The sequence below is a fragment of the Chelonoidis abingdonii genome, chromosome 1 (genome assembly GCF_003597395.2).
Source record: "Chelonoidis abingdonii isolate Lonesome George chromosome 1, CheloAbing_2.0, whole genome shotgun sequence".
Lineage (NCBI taxonomy): Eukaryota > Metazoa > Chordata > Testudines > Testudinidae > Chelonoidis > Chelonoidis abingdonii.
The window spans coordinates 93,102,687-93,116,751 of record NC_133769.1 but is presented as its reverse complement, the minus strand read 5'-3'; the positions used below and the strand labels follow the sequence as shown (position 1 = coordinate 93,116,751).

Genomic DNA, 14,065 nt, shown 5'->3' with positions numbered 1-14,065 from the left:
CTATTGGGCTATTAGGAATACAATCCTGTCTTGATATTCCTATCACCTCCAGAGAAAGGGAAGAGCCTAGAAGATGTAAAAGGAAACTTAGTTTGATCGCATCCTGTCTGGCAAGAACTCACTTATCAATAGACACAGCTGGAAAACCCATCTGTCTGTATAGATGTAGTTGTAAAATACTCACTTCTGTATATTTTTGTATGTTTATTTGCATGGTCTCTGTCTGGTTCTGTGATTGTTTCTGTCTGCTGTATAATTAATTTTGTTGGGTGTAAACCAATGAAGGTGGTGGAATATAGTTGTTTAAATAACCATGTTACAATATGTTAGGATTGGTTAGTTAAATTTCAGTAAAATGATTGGTTAAGGTATAGCTAAGCAAAATTCAGGTTTTACTATATAGTCTGTAGGAAATTAGAAAGAGTGGTGGGAATGGGAACAGGGACTGGGGATGGGGGAATTGGGATCACATTTTGCTAAAGGGAGAATGGGAACAGGGGATAGTAACAGGAACAGGGACACAGGCAAAGCTCTGTGGTGTCAGAGCTGGGAAGGGGACACTAAGGAAGGAAACTGGAATCATGCTTGCTAGAGGTTCACCCCAATAAACATCGAATTGTTTGCGCCTTTGGACTTCAGATATTGTTGCTCTCTGTTCATGGGAGAAGGACCAGGGAAGGAAGAGAGTGAAGGAATAAGCCCTCTAACAATGACTTTCACCTGTTTCAAGGTAAAGTGCAAGGTTCCTCCTGTCTGGTTTATCTGCATATACCTCTGTGAGGTAGCTGCCTCCTTTGGATCATGCAGGACTGCTGACCTGCCACAGGCCTCTGTGAGGTCACTGCTCCCATGCTCTGTATTCTGTGGGGCAGCTTGGCTCTGACAGGAGTAGTTCACAGAGATGAGCACCCTCTTCTCCCTTCTCTTTCCTCAGTGGATTTGTCTTTCCTTCTTTCCCACCGTTGTCAAGGAAATGTAGAAAGGTGAATGAATTTTTTTTGTCTTTACATGTTAATAATTTTTACTGGGGATTTCCTAATGGTTTATGATGGTCTGTCCCCTCCCAATATAGATTGCTAGGCGTGTGTCTGTAGCTCCTTCCAATGCCTTTTTGCTGAATGGATCAGACAAACTGAAGTGTGCACAACTGCATTGTCTTCTAGTGCAGCAGCCTGCAGAGGAAATGAGACCTAGGGAAGGGAAGGACGAGAGGGAAAGGGGAAGAGGGATATAAAGAGAAGGAGGGGCGACAGAAGGAGAAGAAGAGATTATAAAGTGGAAAAAGAGAATGGGAAGGGGATGAAAAGAGGAGAAGGAGCTATTCTGTTATAATCTCCCTGATATAGTAGTTTTCACAGATATGAGGTAGTTATTACTGTTATAGAAAACCACAGCCAAGTATTAATGAATATTTCTGAATTGTTTAGTCACAATATCTTATTTGTGGAGTATGAAAAGATGGACCTGTATGCAGCCCTGGAATCTTCTTCTTAGCATATGCACAATGTGCCTCAGATGGCACGTGACCAGATTTCATCACCAAATTTGTTCTGCTGTTTGGATCATTAGCTTCCCTGGCCCGAGCCAGGTAATGATGGGGAGTGTGAGATGAACAGTGAATAACATGAATAATAATCTATATATGCAGAGTAATTTATATATGGCATCCTATAATAGAAATTGTAAACTTTCTCTTAGGATCTGGTTTGATTTTTGAGATAGAAGGGAACACGTACATACGGACTAAATCAGCCACACACAGGGAGGAGAACTTTCAAAACCTACAATATATATTTCTAATTCATTTTAAATTACAATTTTTCTGCAAAAAACAAAGCAGAGAATCAAATCACAGCATGTCAGAGAGAGAGAGAGAAAGAATACAAATCACACTTTTTACTCTAGCCTTTTGTTTACAAAGTATGCAAGTTAAGGGCATTTAATTTTGTACTATTCCTATAATGGTGTATGAAACTCAGAATTGTATTGAACAAGTCCTCTGTATGCTCACATCACTAGCATGTGAATGACTTTAAAGGAAAATAAAATAAAATAGCATAACAAGTCCTATGATTTATAGGGCAACGATCTTGCAAACACTTTTGCATGTAGTCCCAATGACCCTAGTGGGACTACACACGTGCAGAAGGTTAATTACATGTGTGTTTACAGGAGCAGGCTCATAATGAGGATACAAAAAGTTATTAAGAGATACTGTAAATAAAGCCCCTTGGAATACTAGAGACAACTTCTCTTAACTATAGTGTTTAGGGGATTTTGCAAACCACAAACCTCTCAGGATTAGAATTTACTTTAAGATGAGCACTTGATGGCTCCACCAATCTGGTACAATAGTTACAGGAAACAGCAGTTAAATATTCCTTGACCTTCCCCTATAAAGGTTACTGAAATAAGGTGCATCTATATTAGAAAAGATTTGCCAATATAGTTACAGCAGCAAACCCTCCTACTCTAAATGCATCTTATTTCAGCAAAAACATTTATTTTATTTTATTTTATTTTATTTTATTTTATTACCAGTATAACTACATCTCCACTAAGGTTCTTGTAGTATAGAAAAGTCATTTAAAAATCATGTCCCTAACTGGCATTACTAATCCAGCAAAAGTGTCTAATGTAAACCTGGCCTTTTTCCAAACTGTAGAAATTAGTGATAGTTTTGATAGCGATTTTTGTACTTTGAGCATTTAGAAGTGGATTGGAAATAACCAACTTGGTTCACATAAGCTACCAGACCTCTGGAGCAGGTACTGTCATACACTCCCTACTTGGAGTGGTCTTGAACCAATTACCTATTTGTATAGTTCTGTGCTAATCTCCTCAGCCATAAAGGCCTCCATTTCCATGGCTATCTTATTGCTGCTAAAAATGAATAAGAGCACTCACTCTACCATAAAGAATCAGAAAAGTTAATATAAGCATAATTAGTGTGGTCACTGTGACAGCCAGAGAGAATATTAAAAGCCATTCAATTAATTTTACATTTCACCATAGAAGTTACTTCAGTTATGGCACGCTGATATTTTTCTGAAGCTGCCTTAAATTCGGCCAGATGCTCCTCATAACTTTTAACAGTTCCCAGAAGTTGATCCCTCTCGACTGCTCCCAGGATGGCCTGGAGGATCACGTCCATACCCAGCCCAAGAATGGCAATGCCAATACCTCCAAGAACAGAAGCACCAATCTGGGCTAGCAGAGTGACCAGCTTGTTAACAGCAGCAATTATAATATTTGAGCCGATTAGTTTTACAGCTACCATACCAGCAATGGAAGTAGCTTCTCCTAGAACAATCGAAAAAACTTTGTGTGCTATTGCAATTTTCTCCACCTCTGGCTCTTTGATGTCATAAAGCTTTTGGTACAGCATTGGCTCCAGCATTTCCTTCATTTCTTTGTCAATCTTCCATACTTCCCGTTGAATCTCGCTCATAGCTTGGATGATAATGTCACAGTTTTCCTTGATGGTGCCACCCTTTTCCATCTTAATCTGGGCAATTGTGCACCCCAAGTGTGTATTCAGTACTGCAATCAGTTCGTCTGTGGCATGGAAATTAACCAACATGCAGTCCAGCAGCTCCTGGTGCAGACGGATCACTTCTTGACGTCTCTTTGGGTTATCTGGGTAGAGGAGGTCACTCAGAGCCATTCTTCAGAAAAGAGCTGCAGAGAGAGGTAAAATAAAGTTTTTTACCCATCTTTAAAACCCAGAACACTGGAAGGGGACTGGATTGCACTGGGAACTGGGATACAGAACCTCTAAGTCAGTGATTCACTTCAGACCCAGCAAGTCAAATCCAGAGGTGTGACTCAGTATGTCTTGAAGTAGTCTTAAGATGACATAATTTACAACTATATCTGTCCAACATATACATTACACCACAATAGACTTCCTAAAACTTGTAGCTGCTTATCACTGTGAACTAATATCACCTGGAATTTAGCCCTATGAATGAGTCTGAGTGACTGCAAGGGAATTTGAGTAGGTGTAAATCACTCCGCCAATGGTCTAGAAGAGAGGGGAGTAGCAAGAAAAGCAGCTCACAGATCAGTGTTGACACATGTTTAAGGTAAAGTAGAGCAGTCCCTCCTGTAGATTATACCTTCTTCTGATTTTTTGGTCCATAAATTAAACTGAGTGGACTCCCTTACACTTACTCACATATTAGCATGTTGATATAAAATAAGTCTAAGGAAATCTGAGAAAGTCAAAGTCAAAAGCGTGTTCTACACACAGTTTTTGTAACAATATAATAATTTCACTTTACCAAAATAGTTATGACAGTAAAACCACTAGTGTGGACACAATTATACTGATATAGTTAGGCTTGGCAGGATTAGATAACAATGGATAGATGTTGCTAAACATTTATTTCAGCTGACACACTGAAATCAATGGTTTCAGAATAGCAGCCGTGTTAGTCTGTATCCGCAAAAAAAACAGGAGCACTTGTGGCACCTTAGAGGCTAACAAATTTATTTCAGCATGAGCTTTTGTGAGCTACAGCTCACTTCTTCGGATGCATAGAATGAAACACACAGACAGGAGATATTTATACATACAGAGAACATGAAAAGGTGTAAGTATGCATAGCAACAGGAAGAGTCTAATCAATTGAGATGAGCTATCATCAGCAGGAGAAAAAAAAACTTTTGAAGAGAAGTTAACGTAACATAACTTAACATAACTTAACATAAGTTTTCCTCACACCTTCTATGAGACATCTTAATTATCACTTCAAAAGTTTTTTTTCTCCTGCTGATGATAGCTCATCTCAATTGATTAGACTCTTCCTGTTGGTATGCATACTTACACCTTTTCATGTTCTCTGTATGTATAAATATCTCCTGTCTGTGTGTTTCATTCTATGCATCCAAAGAAGTGAGCTGTAGCTCATGAAAGCTCATGCTGAAATAAATTTGTTAGTCTCTAAGGTACCACAAGTACTCCTGTTCTTTTTACTGAAATCAATGAAAAAATAGCCATTGGAAACATCACAAGTGCTGCCTCCCTCCCCGCACCCAGGGCCCGCGCTTCCATTTAGGCGACCTAGGCAATCGCCTAGGGCACCAGGATTATTGAGGGGCGGCATTTTGCCAGGGGGGGGGCGGCAGGCGGCTCCGGTGGACCTGCCATAGGCGTGCCTGCGGAGGGTCCGCTGGTCCCACTGCTTCGGTAGTCCTGCCGCAGGTGTTCCTGCAGACAGTCCGCTGATCCCACGGCTCCGGTGGACCTCCCGCAGACACGCCTGCAACAGCTCCACAGGAGCCGTGGGACCATCGGACCCTCCACAGGAACACCTGCGGCAGGTCCACCAGAGCCACGGGACCGGCGTGTGGGGCAGCAAAATGGCTGTGCGCCTAGGGCGCCAAAAACACTGGCGCCGGTCCTGCCCCCACCCCGTGGCCCCAGGGATCAGGTATGATTGACTCTGTGGCAGTGAAGAGAGCCCTTTTCAGCCCCACTGTCACAGCCCTGCTGTCACACCAGCTGGGAGTGCTGGATCTGGGAATCTCTCCTCTGTCCCAACAGCCCTGCAGCCTTTCCTGCACCTGGCCTCTCTGGGATTTGGGTGTCACGGGTCCTGTAGCAGCAAAGGGAGGCCTCTGCAGCCCTGCTATCAGGGTTCCCTGCACTGCTTTGAGGCTGGTGTCGGTAACACCCAATCCATGCAGTCACACAGTGTGAAGAAGACTGCAGTTCTGGCAGGACAGAGCAGAAAGTCCCAGCCAGGCCTGCGAGGAGGAGAAGGAGGAGGAGTTGGCCCCAAGCTCCCATCCCCATGCAGGAGCCATTCAGCAGCAGGTGCCCCCCCACCCCCCACACACAGCTGAGAGCTCAACCTCCTCTTTGGAGCCCTGGCCAACAGTCTCTTCTCTGCCCTGCCAAGACTACAGCCTTCCCTGCACTTTGAGCCTACAGAGATCGGGTGTCACCAGCCTCTCAGTCAGTCGTAGAGGGAGCGCTCTGCAGCCCTGCTATCATGGCCCTGCTCACTCACCAGCCAGAAGTGCAGAGGTTATCCAGGGCAGGAACTGTCCAGCAGCACCCTGTGGCTTGGGCCTCGTCCTCCTTGCAGGGCCAGGAATAAAAATCAATATTGTTGAAATTGAAAAAAAAATAAAAATTATATCCTACAGATCCTAAGTATTCCTGTTCCCATAGGGGAATAAGCAATCCTGGAATAAGCATCTTTATACCAGTATTAGCCACAGTAAGGGGATGTATGCTTTAACTATACTGGAATATTTTATATGGTGTAGCCAAGGCCTAACTTATAGCACCTTACACATCACCTAATATATCTCACTGTATTTTTGTCCTGATATTTAACTTAAATGTTCGCTTTCTTACTTTGATCTCAGTATTCCTGTTTATTTCACCATAGAAACTATCTCCATCTGTCAGATGTCTGAAGATGGTGATCTTGTCCCAGATTTAAAGTTAGCGCATGGCATTTAGGCACTGTCCATTTTTAAGGGGTGATGCTTAACTGCACTGCCCTAGTTGGAGCACCAGGAGACATCCTACCTCGGAGATAAAATCTCTCTCTGTCCCCGGGCACACAGAGAGAACACATCCACTTTCACACCCTTTTGTGGTAGTGACCTTCTCCCCTTTGTGTGTAAGTCCTGCTCCAGTGCAATTGGTGGGAATACTATAGCCCCATCTCCTCTCACACTTCTTTTGGGAATGCTGTGTCCCTGGGAAAGTAAGAACTGAGCAGACACTGCTCCCCTGACTGCAAGGTCTGCAATTCTACTTGCGTGCACAGGCTGCTTACATTGGCCTAACCACTGTAAAGGCTAGGCAGGATCTGGCTCTTAGTTATCACTTAACCAAGCTGTAATATGTCATTTTAGTTCTTTCAATCTTTCCCTACAGGCTTCCCCCTAATAATTTGTGGTGTTCTTGTCTAAACAGTCTCGAGTTTGTCACTATTTTTCTAGCACTGAAGCATGGAGAAAGAAGTATTATTCCCCTGCTCCAGGACATGTTGCCTTTTTATATGCAGCCTAACATTTCTTGGCCTTCTGTGTTACATTAACAAATCATCGCTAGTGTGCTATTCACCTTCATCCCTGAGTGCATAGGTTGTCTGGTTTATCGGTTTGCATTATCCTCCTTCTCACTGACGATCTGGGTTTGGGGTTATTTTTGTGTACTAGCCTGCCTTTTTCCAAGATAAGTTTCATTTTGTTATTGGTGCTTAGATAATACAATGATAGGCACCTCAGAAATATCTAAGATATGGTAGATCACATAGCTATTTCTACTAGTAGTCTCCTTCATATCATTTGTCTGTCCTTACTAGCTTTTGCAACACTTGCCAATTTAGAATCAGCTGTCTCCTACCTGGTGGTACTCCACTAGACACCACTCCCTTCCTCACCAGTTGCATTGCTATATATAAATTTTTGAGTCATCCTTCAACCAGCCTTCAATCCTAGCGACCGTGTTCAGCCACAAGCCAATTGGAATGTATATAATTAGTAATATTGTGTGGAAAATGAACATTGATTTATGAAAATTCAAATATATTATGTCTACTGCATTTCCTTCACACATTTCTTTTGAAGTTCTCAAAAAAACATAGGGCAATCACTTCAACTCATGCTTCTTTTTCCTTTCAGGATGGAGGAGGTATTATTCGTGTACACTAAGAGTTTATGATTTTGATGAAAAGCCGTGAACTGAACTGAAACAAGCCCTTGTGAAAGCAGGTATGATTTCTTATCAATTCTACCTAAGGAAAAGAGAGAACAGGCTTCTTTCTGACTCAGAGTGGTATTTGGGTCCTTTCCCTCTAATGAGTTCTCTGTTAAATGTTGTTGGTTAGTACTGTACTGTAGAAATTTGGAGAGGATGAAATGTGCTGAATGGAGTGCAACTTTTGTGAATGTCATTAGTATAATAGAAATTTAAGAGATTGAAGAGGCCTATTAGTTCATATTCTTTATTGCTGGCCAATCTAGGATTATTTCAGTTTATGCTATTATACCTCCTCTGAACATCATAACCCTCTCTCTCTTTGGCATTAACACTTTTCAGATGATGTTATATTACTCCTACAGTCAAATAGCCAAGTTGTCCATATATATTTATTTAAATCTTTGTGCATACTATAAATTAGCCTCTGCAGCCCAGCATAAATATTTTAAAGGGATTCTACACAGCAAATCATAAAGGCTACCTACCTGCTTTTCAGTCAGAGCTCTGTAATCAGCTGCAGGTATGCAGAACAGTGAATCCTCTTTTCACTGGCTTTTTCTGGCTGTTTCTGGTGGAATGTGATGACCTAGGTCTGCAGGGATTGTTGCTTCAGTTGGGTCCTGTTGCCTGCCTGGTTTGTAAATTATTTTAGTGTAACACTGCTCTCTGGACTCTATACCCAGCCTCAGCTCATGGTTTCTCCGTTCCCCTTTCAATTTTAAAATTGTTTAGTTTATTTCATGTTGGTAAAATAATTTGATTCACAACCCTAGAACCTGTAGCCTTCTGTTTATGCAAGGAACAGGTACAGTACAAATCCATATGCATCTAATGAATGTTCCATCAAAAATATTTCTAAAAATATATATTTCATAAATTTGAGTGCCCTGCAAACATAATCACAAACAGCTAAATGTTGCTATAGCTGTAAATCTGTGAATTCCAGAAGAAAAGTCGTGGGCAGTCCAACACAAATAGAAGAGTATATACCATAACATATCTGCTTGGTAGTACAAGCTTCTGTCACAGCAGGACAGCCTGTACTCCAACACTAATCCCATTTAAACTCCATGCTGAGAGTTTCACAAAAAGACAGACTCAGTCCTGTGCATCACACTTGGGGTGGGGGGGCCTCCGGCATGTCAGATGCAATCACCAGGGCCACACCAACTGACAAACCCTTCCTCAAGTCAAAATGGATACACTCTGAGAATGACAGGAAAAGCTCTATTCTACCGCTAGGTGGGGAAAGGTTAATCCATAATTTCCAGTTTGGTTTTCTTCTGAATGATGAGACATTGGTTCAATACAGAATCAGGGCACAAAATTCCTCTTGACTTCAGAGTTTTGGGCACAGAGAAAATTCTAACTACATAAGCACTAATTTTGTGCAACATTCTGATTTTTGTTTTATTTTAAAGTCTCCCATTCAAGTACTGACCAGGGTCATCTAGTTTAGATTGCAGGACCTGATGATATCACATCCCTAGTGGATAGGGGTGCAGGAATGTGCCTTTTCTTCTCTCACTGATAAGGAGATACCATCACCTAAACTTTGTTGCCTTTAAGCATTCATCTAGTTTGTGCAGGGCTTCCTGGCAATTTCAACTCCTTGATACTACATCTGCAAGGTTTCTAGTCAGTGCCAGTGCCAGGGCCAGCTCCAGGCACCAGCTGACCAAGCATGTGCTTGGGGTGGCACCTTCGGGCGGAGTGGCACTCTGGTTTTTTTGTTTCAGATGGGTGGCGCTTGGGGCTTCGGTGGCGCAGCGCTCGGGGGGGCAGGAACTTGGGCGGCATGGCGCAGCACAGTGCTCAGGGGGCTTTGGTGGCGTGGTGTTCAGGGGGGCGGGAGCTTGTGTGGCACAGCACTTAGGCAATGCAGCACTCGGGGGGGTGTAACTGCAAGGTGATGCTCTTTTTTTTTTTTTTGCTTGGAGCAGCAAAGAAGTTAGAGTAAGTGCTAATCCTTCTGTTCTGGAGTATTCATGTTCATAGAATATCAGGGTTGGAAGGGAACTCATCCACTCCACCCCCCCTTGATCAAAGCAAGATCAATCCCCAGACAATTTTTTGCCCCAGATCCCTAAATCACCCCCTCAAGGATTGAACTCACAGTCCTGGGTTTAGCAGGCTAATGCTCAAACCACTGAGCTATCCTTCCACCCTTTTATGTTCTAGGTTAGAATGTGATTGTCAATCATTTAACAAGAAATGAATCGTTATTCCTCCACATACATTAGGAAATACCATATTTGTAAATATTTTAAAATTTGTTTAATATTTAAAAATATTTTCTTTCTTATAAAGACTTGGTAAATCCCACATGCCAGCCACTGATACAATGCTTGGAATTCTTCTTGGTTTCCATTTTATTACCAATAGTTCTTTAGTCATTATTAGAACTTATATTATCTTACACAAGTACATAACACATTTCAGGCCTGATTCTGCTCCTACTGAAGTCAACGGGAAATTTGCTACTAATTTAAAAGGAAGCAGAGTTGAGCCCTGTCATAAACAGATAGCTAAGGGTTAATGTTTCTTTTACCCCCCTGGAAAAGCTACGCCCGTATGTTTGGGGACGGTGGTTCCAGCTACAAACTGACCATGCGGCGCTAAAGTGGCTTCATACAGCCAAAGGGAACAACAAGAAACTTCTTCGTTGGAGTTTAGCTCTCCAAGATTTTGATTTTGAAATTCAACACATTTCAGGGGCTTCTAACAAAGTAGCTGATGCACTCTCCCAGAGAGTTCCCAGAATACATGGTTAAAAATTGTCCTTATGTTAGAAGTTTGTAGTTTACGTATTTAGTATATGTAAAGGTGCATGTGTGTATAATCTGTTTTAGTCTAAAGTTCTAGCGGATCACCGCCAGAGTTTCATGTCTGTGTTTGGGGAGCGTGTCATAACATAGCTAAGGGTTAATGTTTTCTTTTTACCTGTAAAGGTTACAAAGGCAACACCTGACCAGAGGACCAATCAGGAAACGGATTTTTCCAAAAGCTAGGAGAGGAAGTTTTTGGGTGGTGGTTTCTTTGTTCTGTGCTTAGTGCGCTCTCGCTCTGAGAAGAGGATCTCGTGTATCTCCAGTTTTCTAATCTTCTGTTTTCCAAGTGTAAGTACGAAAGGTAGAAAGACCAAGGCTTATTTTGTTTTTCTTATTTAAAGATGTGTCGTTGCCTGGAATGTTTTAATTGTATTCTTTTTGAATAAGGCAGTTTATTACTATGTTTTCTTTAAGCCAATAACCCCTGTATATATTGTCATCTGATACAGCGAGACCAATTTTTAATGTTCTTTTTCTTTCTTTTTATATAAAGCTTTCTTTTTAAGACCTGTTGGATTTTTTACTAGTGGGGACTCAAGGGGATTGAGCCTAAAGCGCACGAGGGAATTTGTGGGAGGGAAAAGAAGGAGGGGGGAAGGTGAATTGTCCTCTCTGTTTTGTAATTCAAGGAGTTTAAGTACAGTAATCTTCCAAGGTAACCCTGGGAGGGGAAGCCTGGGAGGAGGTAAAGAGGGATAAGGGAAGTGGGTTATTTCCCTTTGTTGTGAGACTCAGGGCATCTGAGTCTTGGGGTCCCCCAGGGAAGGTTTTGGGGAGACCAGAGTGAGGCAGGCACTGAAATTCCTGTCTGGTGGCAGCGATATCAGGTCTAAGCTGGTAAATAAGCTTGGAGGTTTCATGCTAGCATCTTATTTTCTGAACTCTAAGGTTCAGATCTGAGTAGGAAAGCTATGACAAGCCCTTCTTGAGCAGGAAATACACATCCAACAATCCTTCTGCCCTTTTGAGATAGATCTAAATTAGTGCTGGAAAAACCTCATAAAATTGTCATTTCTTTTCAATTCAGATGCTTATCTGAACTGTATTAGTCTAAAAATCAAACTAGAAATGTGCAGAGAACACAGTTTCTTGGGAGATAACTGGTGGTTTCTACTGGAATAGAGAACACACAAATTGTCTTTCTCATGGTTTTTCAGAACTTCCACTTACAGCCCAAACCAGGAAATTCAGGGATGCCTGACTTTTTTGTTTAAAGAATGTTAATCACTACTCTTTCAGAGCACTTGAGTTTGGAGGAAAGACTTAGTCTGGCTTGCCCATCACTAATCTTTTTTGTTGACATCTCAGTGCACCAGAGGGGAGGATCTAGCACTTGAAAAGGGGCTAACAGAGGCAGAGAAACTCTTACTTTTCACCACCCCATGCAAGAAGTAGAGCAGTCAAAAGAATGATAAAATGAAAGCCCAATCAGTGAGTTTGCTTGTGCCTCAACCTACCAAGAGCTGTGAAATGCTGGCTAAACGATGTGTATATCACCTTAGTCAGATATCATGATTACAGCATTCAGAAACACGTGCGTGCTGAGAAGAGGCTCACTGCTCTAGAATAAGGAAGAAATAGTGTCCGTGACTCCCTGTCCTGAGTCATTCTGGTCTGTAACTGAAGAATGGCCCTTATGGACCAAGTACCCTTCTGCTTCCTCCACAGAGGACCATGCTCTAATTTTGTGAGGCACACTGTATATACATATGGGAAAAAAAATATTAGATTTAGCCAAAACAAATACAGCTAGTAAGGGTGAAGACAGGTATATTAGTTTCCAAAGACTTGTAGTAAATCTAACAATAAATAGCTAAGCTGTCTTTCCTCAAGAGGAATGTTCTCATTCCTACTCTTAATTCCACTTTTCTGCTTACACTTAAAGGGTCAGATTCATTCCAAGTGTAAGCATCAAAATCAGTGAAGTTGCACCTACTTACATCAGTTCTACATTTGACCTAGAAAATAACATGAACTGTAGAAGCTAATGGAGGATACACTATTTAGGAGCAGTTGAACTATAGTTCTGGTTTGGAAAAAAACCCTGTATGGTATTATTACTGGAGATTTATAGCTCAGAATACAGGTACTGTACCTCTTAGATTCCTCACCTGTGTCTTTTGATTTGTTTTTCAGTGTCAAATCTCTTCTCTGGAAATGTTGTCCATCTTTGGTGCAGAGAGAGATAAACAAAGGGTGCTCACAGCCAGCCAGACTCTGTATGATTTCGTATACATATATGTCTCTTCCACCAATACAATATTTCGAATCCTCAATCAGCACCTTGGCACCAGCTTCCCCATCATTACCGTGAAGGAAAACCTTAGCATTAAGGAGAACCTTCAGCTCCTGATCAGTACTCTGAAAGAGATGCAGGCTGTTGTGGAAATGAAAGACAAAGATGTGCAGCAGAGCATCAGCCACCATTTATATGCTAAGATTGCTGGGCCCATCACTTCTCTGCAAGAGAAGATTACTGTTGTGAAGGACCTTTATGAAAATTATAAGGGAGTCCTAGGAAGTATCAGTGGTCCAATCGCTGCCGTGCTACTGAAACACAGCAATCTCCCTGAGATTGTAGAGTCTGCCATTCATCATCTATTGACTTCCCCTGCCCTGTCCCTCCAAGTAGCTGACCTTCTCATGGGCCACAATGAAATTGCCAAAATATTCCCAACTGCCATTGAGAACAGCCCTTCAGGGAGCAGGATTCAAGAAGCTAGACCTCGCAGTCCATCAATTGCCTTCTCATTTTCCAATTTCTTGCAGGCTGTCCTTTGGGGACAGGCTTCTACAAACGCCCTGAAAATAGCTGCAGACTATCTGGAGGAGGCTGTCAGAGTGCTGAGACCATCTTGTGAATCTTTCCAGTGCATTGTTAAACTGGCTGAGGTCTATATCTCACTGATAACAGACAAGTTGCAATGATCAATACGGCAATTGTTCGTGTATTAGCAATATGCTTCTGTTCCTTCTTTTCTTACAACAAGGGAAGTTACACAAAGCAACAAGAGAAGCTTGCGGCTAATTGCTCATTCCATAATAATTTCTGCAATCACTTTTAGTGTCTAGATTTGAGCATTGCACTAAGGCGTCAAGGTGAAGTCTTCTTGCTTTGTTAATTTTAAAAACTTGATAAATAAAAATCAACACAAAACTAATGTAAACAGGAAAAAAGTCTAAGAATCAAAATGCTGAAACAGTATCTGTTTTAATAAGTGTGTTTAAACTTTCTGGGCAAGCTTTTTAGATTATTCTGATAGCAACAATTCATTTTGATAGGTCAGGTTATAGTGGCTAGCTAACAGGAATTAGCTCATTCAGAATAAGCTATGATAGTATTGGTCATTGGGAGGTGTGATACAGCATGGCCAGAAGGCAGCATAAGAGTGTTAGCAGGGGGCCTTATTCCCTGCTAAGGGAGGAAGGTTTGCTTTAGATTAACTAGAACAGCTGTGGCCACTTAGAGCACCTGACTCCAGTTAGAGCACCTGACTCCAGT

At 41.8% G+C, this 14,065-nt stretch overlaps 3 protein-coding genes across 3 annotated transcripts in view; 1 reads left to right on the top strand and 2 right to left on the bottom strand.

Annotated features, from left to right (window-relative positions):
• LOC116834992 (histone H2A type 2-C) overlaps positions 1 to 14,065 on the top strand; it is a 299,566-nt gene that overhangs the window by 257,336 nt on the left and 28,165 nt on the right. The gene's annotated exons all lie outside the window — the stretch shown is intronic.
• Positions 1,770 to 3,667, bottom strand: SMCO3 (single-pass membrane protein with coiled-coil domains 3). Its single transcript, XM_075067501.1, has one exon. The coding sequence runs from the start codon at positions 3,665 to 3,667 to the stop codon at positions 2,990 to 2,992; it is 678 nt and encodes a 225-aa protein (XP_074923602.1). The 3' UTR covers positions 1,770 to 2,989.
• Positions 3,616 to 14,065, bottom strand: part of ART4 (ADP-ribosyltransferase 4 (inactive) (Dombrock blood group)) — a 33,782-nt gene continuing 23,332 nt past the window's right edge. Inside the window, exon 4 of the mRNA XM_075067488.1 lies at positions 3,616 to 3,681. Within this exon, the coding sequence (XP_074923589.1) occupies positions 3,671 to 3,681 (11 nt within the window). The 3' untranslated portion in view covers positions 3,616 to 3,670. The remainder of the gene's footprint in view (positions 3,682 to 14,065) is intronic.